We start from the raw sequence: 20,279 nt of genomic DNA on the forward strand, positions 1-20,279 counted from the left end.
TCTAGTAATAGTATCTGAGCTGAACCAAAACGTTAAATTTGTAAAATGCAAAAAAAATGCGCTTGCTTAAATTGACCGCATTTGCCAATGCAAAGCAGCTAGTGTAATAAAACTGGATTTCTGAAACATTACCAAAACCGTATAAATTATTTACGAACCTAAAATAATTTAGTACAACTTGAATCACATTACATTTACATTCAACAATTTTATGATCAAAACTTCCGTCCAAATTTCAAAATCATCTGCATGTACATAAATTAAATTAAAAATACAGCCTACTGTCCTTTTGGACAAAGTTTTAAAAATGGCTGAGCTTTAGCCAATAATCTTGATAGGTAACTCAACGTTTATTTATGCCAGGTAACCAGGTAACCAGGTAAATAGGTAGGTTACTCAACGTTTATTTATGCTCCCTTCAGCTTTTCTGCACTAGTACTTGAGAGAGATTTTGTTCCCTGTTTTACATTTGCTACACTGATAATCCAGTGCGACGTTACTCCGCCTGAGAATTTTAACTGTACATTTGTTGACCACAAAAATGAATGAAATTAGACGTTTGATTCTAAATTAAAATCTCAAAAATATAGCAGTAAGACTGTCTGACTTGAATTGTCCATAGTTGATAGTGGATGGACTGACCCACCATTACAATTCAGATCGTGGAACTGAATATAACTACTAGTACATATTATATAAAAGAAAACAACACATAACTAAAACTTATAACTCACCGAGAATGCAGCAGAAGCCGATGAAAAGCAACATGTTATAACACTGGTTTGTGACGAGATGGCAGAGGAAAAACACACCCGGAGTAACGGTCAGGAAACTAAACATGTAGAACATAACCAGGGAAACGTATCGTTTGGGTAAGACAACCTGGTTGCCAGGGAAACTGTGGTGCTCCTTGTGGAAGTCAAGTAACTCGTCCTAAAATTGACGGTAGTTAGATTTTAAATATCCTAAAAACACACTCTGAATAATACGAAGCTGTCGAACTTGGTATTATGTAGTGTGACAGCTGTTCACATCATGCACTATAAGTATAATGGTATAAATTGTATTTTATGAACACTTTTCTTAACGTGAAATTTGGTATTTAAATTGTATTTTATGAACACTTTTCTTAACGTGAAATTTGTTCGGTATTCAGATGTTGACAAAGTGACATTGTCAATGTATGTGACTAAATGCAGAAAATTATTGGTAACGATAATTATTTTAGTTTATCGAGGTAGGGACATTTTAAAAGTCTCCTTTAAGATAAATCTATAGAATACGAGATAACACAACAGATACAGACGCCTACTCATTCTATCACGGAGCGTTAATATGAATTATTACCTTATTTCGGAATTGCTGCACTATAAATTCAGCTAGGGCATTTTTATCGTCCTTCGGTACATCTCCAGCCGCGATTCGTCTGAGAATAATATGTAGTAGCGTTTATAATTATTGTATCTGTCGAAAATTGTAATAATTCAACGATGAACGATCAAAGTTCTAATTGATAAATGGGATTTCAATATACTGCAAACAGATTCAGTAAATTGGTAATAATTACAATTTTTAAAGAAGGGATATACCTTAGTTCCCAAAAATTTGTGTGCCATTATATTGAGCACAATTTATTTGAGCCCGAAAAATTTGGGCAGAAAATTTGAACTCATTTGGGCGACCGAAAATTTGGGCACAAATTTTTCGAAAAATGAACGATTTTCCACTAAAATTTCAGTTAGATATTTGCCTTAGTTCATTATTATTCCTTACTATTCCAGTCATTTTGCTTTAAATTTTAAGCATGTAGGTGGTAGTCTGAGTTGTTTCACATTATGAAATTTACGATCTGCCCAGTAACTACTAAAAAATACAGTGATGATGGCACAGTACAAAATGATAGATATATACAATAGTGATATTTAGTCTCTCAATCAGATAGTTCAGTCTACTTACACTCAGCATATCTTATCATACCCCTTTCACATACAATTATCATTATGACGCCTCACCAGATGGTCGAAAGGTTTGGAAGAAAATTAGAAGGTTTACATCATGATCTATCAAACTAAGCGGCACATACGCTTAGCTTTGGGGGAAACAAAGGTGTACATAATTGTGTGTAGCGAACTACTGTAAACCCGAACCAAAGGTCAAGTCTAATTTTAATTAACCAGACATTCATTTAAAATATAAGCCTTTTTACTTGGTCAAGCCATGAATGACAGATTAGAAAACTAAAATTTCAAATATTATTTCACTTGGATATGAAGAAAAAGCCATCTTTCTATAGTTTTCAGGGCCACAGGCCAAATGCCAAAAGTTTGGTTAGCAACAAATTTATCAGACGGAAAAGATTTATGCAATTAATTTGGTCTGCAAAAAATTTGGGCGAGAGGCCCGCTCAAATTTTTTGTCGCCCAAATTTTTGGGAATTAAGGTAATCGGAAATAACAAAAGCTGCTCGGTTGAAAAAAAAAATCAGAATACAGAAGGGTGTCAAAATGTTTGGCTTGTTTGAAATTGAGTGTATTTTTCAGTGAAACCAACATCTTTAAACTGTCATAACTTCACTTCCGAGTACAGTGTCGAAATTACAACTGGATTCAAAGAAGCGGTAGTTTTGATACTGTACGTTCAACGTTACATGCGAAACGTAATATAACGACCTGATATGACGTACGTACAGTACATACTACGCGCATTCGTACGTAAGACGAACCGCGCGCGCGCGCGCATACCATGCGGGAACCATATCTGTGTTGTGGCGGCTTACAAACTAAGGATCTCCGAAGAATGACCATATTTCAAATTCCCTCTCCCGCTTTCCCATTCATAGATGATAGATCACGATAGAATCATCTCGTCCATGCTCCTTTTATAGGTCGATGGGACACAGGAAAAGCAATCAGTGTCCCTTTATGTTTGTAGATCGAACAAGTACACACTAGTACTGTATAGGACCACTGTGTAGCACCAACTACTCTCCAATAACAATAGTCCAGGTTCTCCTCTCCAAACTGTTGGCTCTCTGTTAAAGAGCTGCCATTGTGTGATGCCTCCCTACTGCAGCTACAACTTATATTTTCTATTTATAAGCCTCATCAAACTATTCCATCTCAAACATGTTCAACAGTGGTCTCTTTTAACGAGCTCCTCGCAGCCTTCTTCTCGCTAAACCACACTAAACCACACTCGCTAAACCACACTCGCTAAACCACACTCGCTAAACCACACTCGCTAAACCACACTCGCTAAACCACACTCGCTAAACCACACTCGCTAAACCACACTCGCTAAACCACACTCGCTAAACCACACTCGCTAAACCACACTAAACCACACTCGCTAAACCACACTCGCTAAACCACACTCGCTAAACCACACTAAACCACACTAAACCACACTTAACCACACTAAACCACACTCGCTAAACCACAGGAAAGATGACGATTTAAAGTTAGTTAATTACCTGAAATACACGTCCACATTTGTGCTCTTTCCCGATAACATGCTCCAGGTACCGGGGATGTCAGGGCCGGGGAACGCAAACACCACATCGTATACACAATCCACTGAAAACATGATACGTCAGTGCTTAAGACTTAATGACGGGACTCTGAGGCGAGGGTCAGATTTCATTTCAGTGTCTTTATTAATTTATACCTTATCTCTCCATAAATAATGTACAGTCACTGGTCATTCACTGTAGCAATATTACCTGTCAAGATACCGTAACATGTCATGATTATAATCAGTTAAAAGTTTAGATAACCGAATAGAAAATCGAATTCGAAGTTCAACGTACCGTATGTTATTAAAAATCAAGACTGTACGTGATTTATGCACATAATATGTATTATATGTGTATATTGTATGCTGTATGAAAACCATAATATTACAGTTTATAATATTACAAATATCGCGCTAGAAAAATAGCTGATACTAATGTAGTTTCTAGGATCGGCTAAATCTTGCTTAGTCAGCAAGATTTAGCTGACGTAACACGTGAAGTGTGAACGGTCCCTCACAGAGTAGTTAACAGAGCACATCACAGTCCACATTTCACATAGAATGATGGGAAACGTGATAGAAAGTTAAATGAAGAGGTACCTCTTCAGTACATCTACATTATAATGTACTGTAAACATAGTATCATAATATAATATACTTTACACTCTGCACAATTGATATTTTCTACACAGCTCAAGCTGAAAGCTGCGTAGAAAACATAATGAAACTTTTAAAGAGCGATATCTCAACATTTGCATTACTTTCCCAAGCATTCAAGGACAACCTTACTTTTTACATGCAACAGAAAACTAGAAGGTAACGTGTGAAACCAGCCACACAAAAACAAATTTTAACATCATGAAAATTAAACCAAGTGTAACATGAAACAGCCAGTAATAGTAAGTGTAGTTAATAAACATATGGTGGTTAGTTTAAATGTGTTTCTATTTTAAGATACAGTAGACAACGACAGTGTTGTCAGTAAAGCAGTAATCAGTAGACAACGACAGTGTTGTCACTTGTCGGAACACTTGAACAGTTACGTTAACATACAGACACGCTACATTGAACAAGACATTATAACATTGTGTCGTTTGTGGAAAAGTACTTTTCTTATTAATACTAGACAGCAACAACTAGACGGCAACGCTTCTCATTTCCCGCCTTATTAATACTAGACAGCAACGCTTCTCATTTCCCGCCTTAATGGCCCGATAATCCGGATTAATCTCAAACATTTTTGTCCGTACATTTCTTAATTAAAAACTGAAGTTAATCTGATCGTTATTAGTTATGTCATATCGGAACAGTTTTATTCACGTTGACTACTCTTTCACAGTTTATTATTTAGCTTTCAAGCAGTATACTATTTTGTTTTCTATATTCTTTCAGACTTTTACTTAAGTATATTTATACATTACTTTATCATATTTTATTGAACTAAGGTGTAGTATTGCCAGATCCCAGTTCAATTTGTAACGGAGTTTTATATTAACAGGAAACGATGTAGTAACAGAGTCGATATATTTTAATGTTGTTTAATGTGGTGTGGCAAGTCCCCGTACATCGTGGTCCGGTAGTTTCATTGCGTCCTAATATATATGATAAATCGTTTAGAAAAGAATATTTATTCCTAAACAAACAGACTAAAGTGGTTTGTTTAGAATAAATCTTACGTCTTTACGTCAACAGAAATATCAATGAAGTATCATTTGTCACTATCCAAGGCATTATGTCCCGTGTGTGTTTTTGTGTAACACAAACAAAAATGCAGTGTAACTTCCTTTACTAACCTCTCAATATTGAATAATGATAGTCCCTAAAATTCAGATAAGTTTCCATCAAGATGATAATTTGATATGATTATGATCAAATGAGATACGTGTTGGTATCTAACGTATCCACTATACAGCCTTACATCGCTTAGTTTCTTAAAAACAGCAGGCTGACAATTCAATATTTCTGTTGTACACATTACACATATTTACACATACTTACACATATTTACACATATTTAGTATTTACACAGTACACATATTTGTATAAAATATGTAACACAACTATCGCACCGCTGTATATCACATGTAAATTGATCGTGTTACTAAAATATGTGTTTTTCTATGGAAGAGGACAGTACAATTAGTGTACTATTAATTTAGAGGTACAGTTATAACATACAATTACAATAGCCTCTCCACAAAACACACTAATAATAGAACTAACGAAATGAAAAATTTGGAAAATTTGCATTTTCGTGCCCACCCCTAACATGATTTACAGTTTTGGGTAGCTCTAAAATCTGAAATTGCAAAGCCATGATACATTGTGCTCTGTGCTCTTGCCTAATACTCATTTTGTAATACTCATTTTAGTAGACCATAAATCTAGAGATTATCATGATTTGCTATCAGTTATCACGGATAATGATTTCACATTACACGATATATATAACATATATAATATTTATCGCTCGCATGCTTTCGTACGATATACATTATACATCAGTGGTCAGAGGCAACGTATAAGTGCGGTACGGAATTGCACTATTGACCTAATACCGCACTTTTTTGCACTATCAGCCGTTAAAACAGCTGTTCAAGTATAATTACTCTATAACATCAGGAAGATCATAATATATATATATTAATATATCTAAAACAATTTTTCATCCTAAAAATATTCTGATAATATGCATCAACTTTTAATACTTTTAATACTATCGTTTTTTATGTTGATGAAAACAAAAAAGGGTGAATCTTGGCAAATGAATAACTAGTCAAGATGGATCGCAATCCCTCAACAGATTGAAATTCTGTCACGTCAGTCGCTTATATAATACATGTGTCTTGAATTGTAAAGTTAAAAAGTTATGATATTGAATAATCTACTTCAATTATAGTCATCACCAGCTCAACTAGTTATCCTGACCATCTAATAGTAAAACCTTATTTTCAGGTTTATAATCTTGAATAGTCCAGTGTGAGACATTACGTAAAACACCTTGTAAGTTAAACATAACACTCGTCATATACTGTTCAATAATCCATACAGACAGTACTTAGAGACTGCAAATTTGCGTTGTTTTTTGTCTCCAGATTTGCCGCATATAAAAAAGGTTTTGGGCAGGTGCGGAATCGCATTATTTACAAAATATTATCGCACCCACATGTTGCCTCTGTCAGTGATATTTAATTCGAAAAGCTGACAGCTTGAACCCAAGACCTCTAGTTTAACACTCTATCGCTCTACCTGTATTTTAATACCACTATTGACTACCACTACATTTGCACTGATGTATGATACGAAAGCATGCGAGCGATAGATATATGTAATGTGAACTCCTTAACCGTGATAGCAAATTATGATAATCTCTGGGCAGGTTTGTAGACAAATATTCTCAAGTAAATGCAAGCTTAAACAAGTCAGGGTAGTGTAACTATATGGTGTTGCTTGCACACAGCTGCATCCAGTTACACGTTGTGCTACGTGTTTAGGTAGTGTGTGAAGTAGAGCTATATATAAACGAAAGCTCTAAGAAACAGATAGTAAACAAAGTAAACATTTCTGTCCCCTAATCTTTCTCAGCAGCTGATCGTATGTTAGAAAGTCTCTGCTTGATCTGATTGGTGAGGCGGTTAATAGATGATCTAAGTGAGGTTCTGTCTAAAGACTGGTTATCATTAAGCTGCTGTCTCAACAAGTAACGCTGGCTAGATAAGTAGAGCTATAGATTTATTTATTTATTATAGCTACTCCACAAGATATCTAAACACGTACAAGCATATTTGGATATTTGAATATCGATAGTAAAAATCTACTCAGTGTTTCAAACTGTTCAAAGTAACTAGTTACCATAGTTACACTACTAGTCTACTCAGTGTTTCAAACTGTTTAACGTTTAAATCCCTTGACAATATAACCAATAATATAATATAACTTAATTAATTCTGCAATGCTGAATGGTTAAATAAATGATTTGACTGAATATTCCTATCTTTCAGCACATGTAAAACTAGTAAAATTGCTATTATATTCAATAACTAATAACGATAAGTAACTTACATGATTCCCCAAGCCGAGAAATAACCTCAACGGCCCCCTTGGTACGGGGATAAAGTACATTCCGGAAGGGTTCAATGCTGCGTTGTTCACAGAACTTGATGGAAGCCTCGTGTTTAGCGAGTGTGAAGCGTGTTCCTTCAGCGTACAATACGTACTGAAGATATTGAATACTTTTAAATGTTAGCATTTGTTATTTTAAGAAACCTGGACACATGGTTCACTAATCACTCATGACTTCAATATTGTCTAGATATTATAATTACTTTATACCTTACTCGTTAATATCATAGTGGGTTAAATTATGACCGTTAAAGTTAACGACCGTTAAAAGTATAGCGGATGGACCAAAAACCGCCAATTTTTAATTTCCATAATAAGTAAGGTGAGGATTATTATTGATACGTAATATAAAAGATAGTTACTAGTAAAAGAAGCTGCCAGGTATTAGTTGAGATGTAAAGTAGAACTCTTACGAAGTTGTTGTTGATGTGAGGATCGTAGCTGGCCCAAGTTTGGCATGTGTTCCTGATGGTATCCTCATCTTTCACCCAATTTCTTGACAAGAACAAGTAATCACTAAACCACATCTTCCAACCAACCACTGGCAGATACTTAGCTTCCTTTTTTATCAGACTTTTACAGCCCTGTAAACAAATAAAATCAGCTTTCGTTCAGTCATTTGGAACTTTTAGAAGAAAAAAATGGCGATTTAAGGATTTTTAATTAAAATACAGTCGTAAATTATGATTTGTCAACAAGCCACATTATCAAATTATTATTTATTTATTATGATTATATCAAATACTAAGAAATGAGCTCACCCTGAGAGAGTGAGAGAGAGAGAGTGAGAGAGAGAGAGAGACAGAGACAGAGACAGAGACAGAGAGACAGAGACAGAGACAGAGACAGAGACAGAGACAGAGACAGAGACAGAGACAGAGACAGAGACAGAGAGAGAGAGAGAGAGAGAGAGAGAGAGAGAGAGAGAGAGAGAGAGAGAGAGAGAGAGAGAGAGAGAGAGAGAGAGAGAGAGAGAGAGAGAGAGAGAGAGAGAGAGAGAGAGAGAGAGAGAGAGAGAGAGAGAGAGAGGAGAGAGAGAGAGAGAGAGAGAGAGAGAGAGAGAGAGAGAGAGAGAGAGAGAGAGAGAGAGAGAGAGAGAGAGAGAGAGAGAGAGAGAGAGAGAGAGAGAGAGAGAGAGAGAGAGAGAGAGAGAGAGAGAGAGAGAGAGAGAGAGAGAGAGAGAGAGAGAGAGAGAGAGAGAGAGAGAGAGAGAGAGAGAGAGAGAGAGAGAGAGAGAGAGAGAGAGAGAGAGAGAGAGAGAGAGAGAGAGAGAGAGAGAGAGAGAGAGAGAGAGAGAGAGAGAGAGAGAGAGAGAGAGAGAGAGAGAGAGAGAGAGAGAGAGAGAGAGAGAGAGAGAGAGAGAGAGAGAGAGAGAGAGAGAGAGAGAGAGAGAGAGAGAGAGAGAGAGAGAGAGAGAGAGAGAGAGAGAGAGAGAGAGAGAGAGAGAGAGAGAGAGAGAGAGAGAGAGAGAGAGAGAGAGAGAGAGAGAGAGAGAGAGACAGAGAGAGAGAGAGAGAGAGAGAGAGAGAGAGAGAGAGAGAGAGAGAGAGAGAGAGAGAGAGAGAGACAGAGAGAGAGAGAGAGAGAGAGAGAGAGAGAGAGAGAGAGAGAGAGAGAGAGAGAGAGAGAGAGAGAGAGAGAGAGAGAGAGAGAGAGAGAGAGAGAGAGAGAGAGAGAGAGAGAGAGAGAGAGAGAGAGAGAGAGAGAGAGAGAGAGAGAGAGAGAGAGAGAGAGAGAGAGAGAGAGAGAGAGAGAGAGAGAGACAGAGAGAGAGAGAGAGAGAGAGAGAGAGAGAGAGAGAGAGAGAGAGAGAGAGAGAGAGAGAGAGAGAGAGAGAGAGAGAGAGAGAGAGAGAGAGAGAGAGAGAGAGAGAGAGAGAGAGAGAGAGAGAGAGAGAGAGAGAGAGAGAGAGTGAGAGAGAGAGAGAGAGAGAGAGAGAGAGAGAGAGAGAGAGAGAGAGAGAGAGAGAGAGAGAGAGAGAGAGAGAGAGAGAGAGAGAGAGAGAGAGAGAGAGTGAGAGAGAGAGAGAGAGAGAGAGAGAGAGAGAGAGAGAGAGAGAGAGAGAGAGAGAGAGAGAGAAGAGAGAGAGAGAGAGAGAGAGAGGAGAGAGAGAGAGAGAGAGAGAGAGAGAGAGAGAGAGAGAGAGAGAGAGAGAGAGAGAGAGAGTGAGAGAGAGAGAGAGAGAGAGAGAGAGAGAGAGAGAGAGAGAGAGAGAGAGAGAGAGAGAGAGAGAGAGAGAGAGAGAGAGAGAGAGAGAGATAGAGAGTGAGAGAGAGAGAGAGAGAGAGAGAGAGAGAGAGAGAGAGAGAGAGAGAGAGAGAGAGAGAGAGAGAGAGAGTGAGAGAGAGAGAGAGAGAGAGAGAGAGAAAGTGAGAGAGAGAGATAGAGAGAGAGAGAGAGAGAGAGAGAGAGAGAGAGAGAGAGAGAGAGAGAGAGAGAGAGTGAGAGAGAGAGAGAGATAGAGAGAGAGAGAGAGAGAGAGAGAGAGAGAGAGAGAGAGAGAGAGAGAGAGAGAGAGAAATACTAAGACAATCCAGTCGTTCTGTAACCACGTACCCCAACAACCAGTCAACCTCACCACGGTGATTACAGATAGAAAGACAATGTTCTTAACCTAGTAACCTAGTAACCTAGTAACCTAGTAACCTAGTAACCTAGTAACCTAGTAACCTAGTAACTCACCCTAAGACAATCCAGTCGTTCTGTTACCACGTACCCCAACAACCAGTCAACCTCACCACGGTGATTACAGATAGAAAGACAATGTTCTTAACCTAGTAACCTAGTAACCTAGTAACCTAGTAACCTAGTAACCTAGTAACTCACCCTAAGACAATCCAGTCGTTCTGTTACCACGTACCCCAACAACCAGTCAACCTCACCACGGTGATTACAGATAGAAAGACAATGTTCTCGGGTTATGTTCTTCACATCCTCTGGAACGCAGAAAAAGCGGATGTTGCAGTTGCAGTGCCATTCCACAACAAATGTAAATACTGAAAGTAAAGATAAATTTCACAGTTGTCATCATTGTTTTCCGATTATTTGTCGTTGAAGTGACCTTTTGGCTACGAATAATAGAACTTTAGTCACCATGGTTACTACTACTGTAGATATGAACTATGCTGGCCCCAGTGGTTGAATTTTTAAATTGTCTGGAAATAAAATCTATTTACCCAAATTTGGCTACTTTTAGTTTACATGCTACATCATATTTAAAAATGGGATCTTGCAATTCAAGTCACAATATTGATTATGCACATCATGCTCTTCAAGAAACTTAAACCACAAATCTGAACTCATTATTGTGGCAAACGAATTAATTCGTATTTGCCAAAACAGTTTAAACATATTTGATGATGCAAATCCGCCTAACGGACTAAGCCAAGCTATCATGAATGGAATGCAATATCTAGATTTATATTTTCAGTCACCGGGAGGCATGCTTAATTTATTTATTCATTTCATTCTAACAGGTTGTCACTCTTTGCCATGAGCCATCAATCTCTGCCTTGGTGAATTATTAGTGTCTGATACACACTACCAGCATTTAATATAGTTTGGTTTTCTGTAATTGGGTTACTCAGTAACCATGAGGCTGTTTCAAATATCAGAGTAAAAATAAGTAATTAATTAGATAAAATACAGTTAGTCAACTCTTACCAGAAAAAAGGGAAGCTTGCAAATAACCGTTAATTTTCCTTCCCCATTTTGCAGATAGTGTTTTCACAAATATGAATGTCTGAAAAGTTTAATTTCAGTTAACATCAGGAATTATTTTAGCGAGGTTTTTTCTCGTTTTACATAATTTTAAGATATAACACATAATAATGTAGGCAATCTGCAGTAAAACTTACTAATAACTGTAGAAAGTTGATTATTAATTGTAGGCAATCTGCAGTAAAACTTACTAATAACTGTAGAAAGTTGATTATTAATCCACCCAAGAGGTATATGTAGCTAAGCAAGCTGACAGCAACTAGAGAGTGGGCTTTTAAGATCTTATGTAGCATCCAGCTTAATATCTATAACATAGTATTGGTAATTTCTTAATAGTGAATTGGAATTTAAACTGTTGTAAAATTCATTCTAAATGTAATCTTTACAATCAACTCAACATGTATATCTTAAATATCAACAATCTCACGTGAATTTTACAAAGATTCGGGAAATTATGTCTTGGACTGTGCAAAAAAGTCCAAGACAGTAGTCAAGTCGGGGTCGAAATTAGAAATTCGGAATCTTTTTCGAAAACTCAATCGAAATTAGGATTGAATTAAAAGTCACTGAATGCAGGTGGAAATCTTTTCCATGATTTTGTAATCTAGTTTGTTATTGTAGAAAATTAAATATATTAAGAAAATTTGCCGATGTCATAAACAAATGTTCAAATACACCCAAAATAATTTTGTGTTTAAGTTCAGAATTTCAGACTATTACTCAAAAATGAGATATTGCCAAGTTTGAAGTTACTGAAAATCCCTATGCTACAAGTTATTATACAGGGTGGGCCAAAAGTCAGTGGGCATACGTTGGCCTTAATAGCTCAGTCACTGAGTGCCCAATTGAAATAATTCTTTCTGGTATGACTTAATACCACCACTGGTTCGAGGAATTTGTCAAATCGAAAAATATTCGTGTTCATTTAAAAAAAATTAAGGTTCATTTTCGCATTTATTTGATAGTTTGGATAGATGGATCGAGCCAAATTTTATTGAATTGTGTTTGGCCTTTCGAATTACGTTTGTCCTGAAAAAATGAGAGTTTTAGCTTCTCAGATCACCGAGATATGAAGCATAACGAGTTTATTCATTACGTGTGATCAGATGATTGGCTTACCTAATCACGTGATAAGGTGACCCCGTTAACCACCCCGTTAAACATTATGAGAATCGTTAAGGCTGCCCAATTAAGGTGTCGTGTCACGGTGTCACATAATCACCCAGTCAATTTTGTTAACAAGATACACAAAATGCTTGATAACTTCGTCATTTCTAATCTGTTTTGCGTCATGTTTTCAGATCATATAATGCAACATTTAATACTCTACCGTCTGTTCAGAAAAAACAGTACAGGTGTTTTAATATTGAATGGGCGTGGTCTAAAATATTCGAATTTTCAAATTTTGATGACGGAATCCTCGAACCAGTAAGTACAGTATGCCATCTGCAAAGCAACAGCTCTCAAATATAAAACATGGTGGAGCTATTGAGGCCAACGTATGCCCACTGACTTTTGGCCCACCCTGTACAAAATAAGATATAGCAAGCAGATGGTTTTAAAAATAATGTGCATAATTCTTTGAAATTTGCATGTATATTAGCACAATTAAATGCATTATTAGGCAGCACAGCCCATGGTTTGGGTATGTAAGGAATTAAAATATAGTTTTGCATTATAGCTGTTCACATGCACAACCTGTTAAATCTTTCGAGAGTGTGCAGTACAAGGAATAATGTATGTTTTTAGCTGCAGGTAATTAAGTGATTTAGTCATTAGTGATACAATAAATTTAAAATTGAAGTTCGACTGTTTGCACTTTAACCGTTATATCAACATTTAAAAATGAATGTTACAAAAATTGGTTTAATTAATTCGTGTTAAAATTAGGGTTATGGTTAGGAAATCAAACTACAGTACTCTGAGTAGTGCCCTTATTGCACTTGCCATTAACGCTGTTAAAGCTAAAAACATTTAATGCAGTTTTATTCAATGAAACAAGAAATTTCAATGAAACAAGAAATTTAATTTTAACACATTTTACAGAATAAAAAGATGAATAAACAATTCATAAAATATAATGCCCATTTGGTGTATGACTTTTTGTCCTTGACTGCTAGTTTGGTTTTGGAAGGACAGGTAACTAACGGGGCAAGGAGGCAAGGTTCAGTTAGGTTTTTAGAGACAAGGCTCATATTAGGACTAGAAGAAATTTGTTAATAGACATTAGGGGTTCTGTTTATAGTTGTTACTATTAACAGGTTACTATTAATAGGTTGCAGTCTTGTTGTGACAAAAAGTCTACACTAAAACATGCTATAGTTTATATTGTGTAGTTCACGGATATAAAATGCAGCTTCAAGGTGGATATTAGAAAGCTGTTGACGGATGTTACTCGTCTAAATTTCTTCGAAGTAGCGCGCGCCGCTTTCTTCTCGAAATAGTAAGTAAGTAAGTAAGTAAAGATTATGACATAACATCATCACAAGTGATCTACAAAATATCATTGCACTAAATAAAAAAATAATTTAAATAAATATATTTTTCCATCAACATTAATAATTTATCAAATTCAATTTTATTAATTAATAAAATCTAATACATTATCTATAAATAATTCATTAATACTTCCCAGTGGAATAAAGATTTATAAAACGCTTCTTTGCCACAAAAGGACGAAACCAAAGATATTCATTATGTGTCTCCTTATTGCTTAAATAACTGGGTCCTTCAATTTTCCCTAAAACTTCACTCGAAATATTCCAAAAATAAAAATCATTTACACTGTTTTTAGAAATCATTTCTTTCTTAAATCCTTCCAATCTAACTTTAAAGCTTAAAACTGTCGAGCAGTTCTTGACATCCGAAGGGAGTTTGTTCCAGTAAGGAATGACTCGCTCCGGAAGAAAAGAAGACTGGAGATTCTTAACTTTAGTTACACTCTTATTACACCTATTAGTTGAAACTAGATTAAGACCAGATCTGCTCATTCTGAACAAACCCGATCCATATTCAGTCAAACCACTAGTTACTTTAAAAGCTTCGATAAGGTCCCCACGTATTCGCCGCTCTGCCAGCGTTGTCAAATTGAGGATATCCAGTCTGCGGCTGTATGGAAGAGTACCCACCTCATCAATAAGACGGGTAAACCGCCTCTGGACGCTCTCCAGCTCCAAAACAGTCCCCCAACTTCCATGAGCCGCAACTGGATTCCACAATTGGACACAATACTCAAGATGAGGTCTTATCAAAGCTTTATAAATAGCTATCATTACAACCTTTTCTCTAATAACTAAATTTCTTACAATCCAGCAGATCATACGATTTGCTTTAGAAATACATGCTTTTATCTGTTCATTCCAAAGCAAGGAGCTATGGGTAATAACCCCCAAATCTTTTTCCTGTGCAGATACTTCTAGTTCTACTCCATTTACAATATAATTCGAGTTAGGATTATTATTCAGATTAATATGGACTACTTTACACTTGGCAGGATTGAAGTTTAAGTGCCAAATACTCTCCCAAATTTCGAGTTCTAAAATATCATCAGATACACTTCTATGGTTAGCTGCATTACAAACTAGCTTGAGATCATCTGCAAATAATTTAATCTTATTTTTAACATTGTCAGGTAAATCGTTTATATAAAGAATAAATAGCAAAGGACCCAATACTGACCCCTGGGGAACACCAGATAACACGTGTTTCACCTCAGACCATTGTCCTTCTACACAAACCCTCATGGTTCTGTCTGTCAGAAAGTCTTTTATAACATCTAAAACTTTTCCCTTGACCCCAAACCCCTCCAATTTAGATAGAAGTCTAAAGTGGGGGACTGTGTCAAAAGCTTTACTAAAATCAAAATACAAAAGATCGACAGGAGCACCTTCGTCTAAAATATCAAGAATATTATCAAATGTCTCTAAGAGATTAGAAAGACAAGATTTACCCTTCACAAATCCATGCTGATGCTTTGAAATTCGTTCTTCTAAAAATGTTAATAAATGTGCCCTCACCAACTTTTCATACACCTTGCACAAAATACAAGTTAAAGAGACAGGTCTATAATTTAAGGGATCAGATTTAACACCCTTTTTGAACAATGCTACAACAGATGCTGTCTTCCAAATGTCAGGCAGGACTCCTGTTTCTGAACACTTAACAAATAATTCAGTTACAGCTTCAACAAACTTTTCATCGTATGCTAAGGATTTCAACAACTTTGGATGAACGCCATCCGGACCAGAACTCTTAAAAACATTAAGCTTTAAAAGCTGCTTCTTAATATCAGAACTGCTAATTTCCATATCATCAATAACCTCTCTGTTATAACTCTCATTTTGGGGAAGAGGGCCAGGTGGTTCACGCACAAACACAGAACTAAAGGCACTAGCAAGTACCTCAGCTGACTCAGATGAACTATCTGTGCGTGTACCATCTCCTCTATCTAAAGAAACAACACTTGATTTGACTTGACGTTTATTACGCAAATACGAGTAAAAAGATTTGCAATTCTGTTTTAAATTAGATGTAATCTTCTTTTCATAATTTACTTTAGCTTTAATTTCTGCCACCTCAAAAATATGCTGCTTGCTATTTGCACAGCTAAAGTTAATATCCGAAGGATTAATATCAAATTCAGCCCATGCTTTATCTTTGTTCTTCCTCATTCTTTTAAGTGAAGTTGTACTCCATGGCAACTTGACAGGTCTGTTGTCGAGATAAACCGAAGCAGCTGGGACAGCTGCAGCAACAGACTCCAATTTACCATGTAATTCAACCCACATATCTTGAACATTATTTGTACAACTATAATCCCATTCAATATTATTCTTACTAAAGTTAAATAACTCTTCTGAGGAAATCTTACCCCAAATAGGCTTTAAAATCTTTTGTTTGGGACTTTTGTTAGTATTGCGCGAAACAACCAGTTCAACAAGTATCCCAACATGATCACTTTTGCCAAGCGGAGAAACGATCTTACAACCGTTGACAAGAGCATCATTTGTATACAAAACCTGATCAAGAAGACTCTCCTGGAGAGTATCTTTCACAAGCCGTCTTCTGGTTGTTTCGTTAGTAAAGTACCACGTCAAACCACTGTCATTAAATAAATCAATATACTTTTGTTGAATCATTAAAACCTGATTCTTACTAGAAATACCACTATTTACACTTCCAGTTTCCCAAGATACACTAGGTAGGTTAAAATCTCCTATGATAATGGTTTCAAAAACATTCTTTTCACTAGATATGTTCTTGATGCAAGATAATAACATATTGTTCTGTTTTAAATTCAAAGAAGTAGACCTATAAATACAACAAATACTAATCAATCCACCAGAGGTATTGACATTAATAGCTAAAGAGTCTGGTGCTTTTAAAAATGAGCTCACTAATGAAGCATTACAACTGTTTTTAATATAAATAATAGAACCTCCACCTCCACTTATGTTGCTAGTGGAATTATCGATTTTAAAATCTCTGTCTTTTCTAAACATACTAAAACCTTCAATAAAAATTTCAGCATCTAAAATATCACTATTAAAATGAGTTTCTGTAATGCAGATTACATGAATGGATTTATAAACTGATAGAATACATTTTAGTTCATCAATTTTATTAAATAGTCCATTAGCATTAGTATAAAATATATTCATGGGCTGACTACATTCTTTGTTACTGCTATTTACTTCTTCTCCACCTTCTTCTCTGTCTTTTCCTTCTCTGCTTCTTCCCGCCTCTTCTTCCTCTCTTCTCTGGCTAAAAAACGGATCTCTCGGTCTGCTCTGCAGAGATCCAGATTTATCCAGTATGATGACTCTTTCCAGCCCTTGCCATGGTTGGAATAATAGTTAACTGACTCCTCGTCAGCTGTCTGGATGATCAATGGCCGACAGGAGTCTGGCTTACCTGGATCCACTTTACCTGCACGATGGCAACTGATAAAGTCACTTTTTTCAATCTTTAGTGTCTCCTTGCAGAACTTCGAGTCCTCTTCCTGGCGTAGCTTGGAGTTAGTTTTCTTGCTCTCTGGTACATTCAAAACACACAGATTGAGCTTTCTTAAATTTCGCTCATATGCATCAGTGTGCATCTTTGACTGAACTTTACTGACAACACTTTGAGAAGCTTGCTGTAGGCTCATTTCTTCAATAACTTTCTTCTGACTATTTGCAGTAACATCTGCCCAGGTTTGGAAAGCCTGGTTCACAATTTTTGTGATTTCTTTTGGTTTTTCAGATGAATCATTAGAAGAACTGGTATGACTCACAGAATCTTCGACAATTCCTCTAATACACGGAGTAAGGGCACCAAGTTCTTCTCTAATAACATTCCGTAGGGTCTTGGTTTCTTCACTGTCTGGATTTGTGGACTGGCTTCTTGTGCCCTTGATGTGGGGAGAGATAAAGCAATTTTGGCAGCGCCAGTTAGTCAAGTGGTTACCTTCTTCCTGCGTTAATCCAGTAAGCCCAACACAGCAGTAGTGCCAGTACATGTCGCAAGTTGCACATGCCAAAGAAAACTCCTCCGCAATATATCTTCTACATTCACAGCTACGATCTTCTTCTTCTTCAATTTCTCCATTATCCGCTGTCATATCGACCTTCACTGGACTTTTCTTGACATCTCTTGATCGTGTCATATCTCCGGGTGTCATACCTCAAATTATTTGTTATATAGTAGTGTTGAAAGTATTAAAATAAATGGCCTGATGGTTCACATAGCCATGTGTATACGCGTATTGCGTGACGCGCTTGTTTCACAAGTTGAATATATATATATATATTTATTTATTGAATATATATATATTTGCCGCCTTCGGCGGTCGCGTTGCTCTAATCAGAGCCCTCTCGCTTGCAGTATCAATGATTATAATATTACGTTTTTCGTTTTATTTTTGGCTTAGCTCGCTTGTTGAAGCACCGCGTGCATTGCCAATTGCTGCATGCTTGCTTCTAAGCAATAATACATTGCGCTTTACAATTTAACGTTGCTAAGTCACGTGTTTATAAAACGATTTAGCTAATAGCATTGGCTTTAGTTTTTAAGGAAAACGTGCGTTTTTTATTTAGTATTCAATCTGCGTTCAATTAAAAACTAATTGCACAATGGGCCTGGGGCCGGGGAAAAGTAGGGCTGAAATATGTATTTTATTGACTGCAAATAATAAAGAAATTAGGGAGAATTTTAAAAAGTAGTTATGATGTTTATGTCATTACTTGTAGCGCTATGCACTACTGGGCCGCGCCGCGCATCTTCTCGCAATCACAGTAGGTCGGAGAAATGCACCACTGTGCGTGGCCAAGCTGCAAAGGATTGACATCGTGAATCAATCTCATTACTTTTGATTTCACAATAAAAAGTTTAATAATACAAAAGTTAAATTTATTACCAATTATTCAATTTCATTACATATAATAAATTTTAATATTAGAAGCACTGCGCAGAATAAATGTTTTAAACTGTAAACTATATCGATTGTTGTGACTTACTATCGATTAACTTCTTTGAGATTCCTCGTGAGGCTTAATGTGATACCGATGTAGTTATAACTTATAATATTGCATCGAGTTAACCAGTGATACTGGTAAAATATTTGTTTGAAATATGAAGACCGTCAACGAGTCCAACTCGGCGCGCGTCTTGGTAAGTTACAGTAAAACAAAATTTTTATTTACCACAAAACAAGCAATACATATTTAATATTATTATACATTTACAAATAAATCTAAATTTAAATTCAGCTATATACACAATACACAGCCCGCCGCGCAGACAGCCACACATTGCTGAGAGATTCTCAGGTGCAGATGTAAGCGCCGCGCGCGCGAGGTTTGTTATCTTACAATTACATGTCACGATATATTATTAATTATCAGAGAATTTTAGAAGCAAAATAATAATTGCATATTGGGAAAATTTCGGTCGTTAACGCAGTACAGGGCGTGGACACTGCAATGCTAATAACGGAAAATTTTGAGGCACGAGTTTCATTCAGCTACCCAATTTATATGTGACATGTACTTGTATTAAATTCAGATAAATGTTAGTAACAATCGACGTCAACATTGTGCAACTGTAAACTGCAAAATGTTAACGTCGATTATCACTAAATCAGATCTCGCAAGTTACTAATTCTTTGCACTATATATGTTACGTCACTATAGCATATGTCATTCATATTGTACGTTATATAAGATAAAAATAAACATTTTATAATTGTTTCAATGTTCAACACTGCTAAAAAACAAATACCTACTTGCCCATCGATTAAGCAGTCGCCAAAACAAGGCTCAAAGTTAATTTACCTTCAGCTTCACACCTCGTTTTGGAGACTGAAGGATGTCAATAAATAAATAATGGATAACATTAATACTGAATATGATGGATAATCAGTAATATCAATAAAATCCACAATCACTAATCATGTTTTCGATGGGCAAGCACTCGCAACTGGATGCTGAAACAAACGGCGCAAGTCTTGCACCGTTCATGCAGCATAGAGAAACAAATTTTAGAGAAACAGCATACGTCGCGAGATATCATGAGCTCCGCTAACTCTGCGATTCTAACGGATGAATCAGGCTACCCCGACAGAAACACAGGTAACAGGGGGTTGTGGAAGGACACGAACACTGTTCGTTAACTCGTACCCCGGGTACCCCCTATATATATCTATGTCCCGCCGGAGAGAGCCCACCACCAGTCATATCGAAAGCAGCTTTTAATTCTGCATTATAAATATCGCGTCGTCATAATAAATAATATACATTACCACTACACACTTGTCACTACACACTTTTATGCACAGTACAACTAAAATATTAACAAGAGACAGAAGAGTTTTACATCGGCTCAGCACCGCAAGGACGTTGGCTATACACGTGGTTCATAAATTAGTTTGATTTGGGTACGGTTCG

General features: G+C 36.5%; 2 protein-coding genes across 2 annotated transcripts in view; both read right to left on the minus strand.

Annotated features, from left to right (window-relative positions):
* Positions 1–18,044, minus strand: part of LOC134813318 (uncharacterized) — a 102,019-nt gene extending 83,975 nt beyond the window's left edge. The window contains exon 1 of the mRNA XM_063821013.1: positions 18,019–18,044. The gene's annotated coding sequence lies outside the window, so the exon portion shown is untranslated. The remainder of the gene's footprint in view (positions 1–18,018) is intronic.
* On the minus strand, positions 67–10,360 carry LOC134813319 (1-acyl-sn-glycerol-3-phosphate acyltransferase delta-like). The gene is made up of 8 exons (XM_063821015.1): positions 10,318–10,360; positions 8,049–8,219; positions 7,576–7,729; positions 3,473–3,575; positions 1,348–1,426; positions 735–933; positions 392–505; positions 67–338 (listed from the first exon to the last, which is right to left on the minus strand). The coding sequence occupies exons 2-7, from the start codon at positions 8,160–8,162 to the stop codon at positions 408–410; spliced, it is 747 nt and encodes a 248-aa protein (XP_063677085.1). The 5' UTR covers positions 8,163–8,219; positions 10,318–10,360; the 3' UTR covers positions 67–338; positions 392–407.
* Positions 18,045–20,279: the final 2,235 nt, after the last annotated feature.

Source organism: Bolinopsis microptera, chromosome 3 (assembly GCF_026151205.1).
Source record: "Bolinopsis microptera isolate Bmic1 chromosome 3, MBARI_Bmic_1.0, whole genome shotgun sequence".
In the NCBI taxonomy this organism is placed as follows: Eukaryota; Metazoa; Ctenophora; class Tentaculata; order Lobata; family Bolinopsidae; genus Bolinopsis; species Bolinopsis microptera.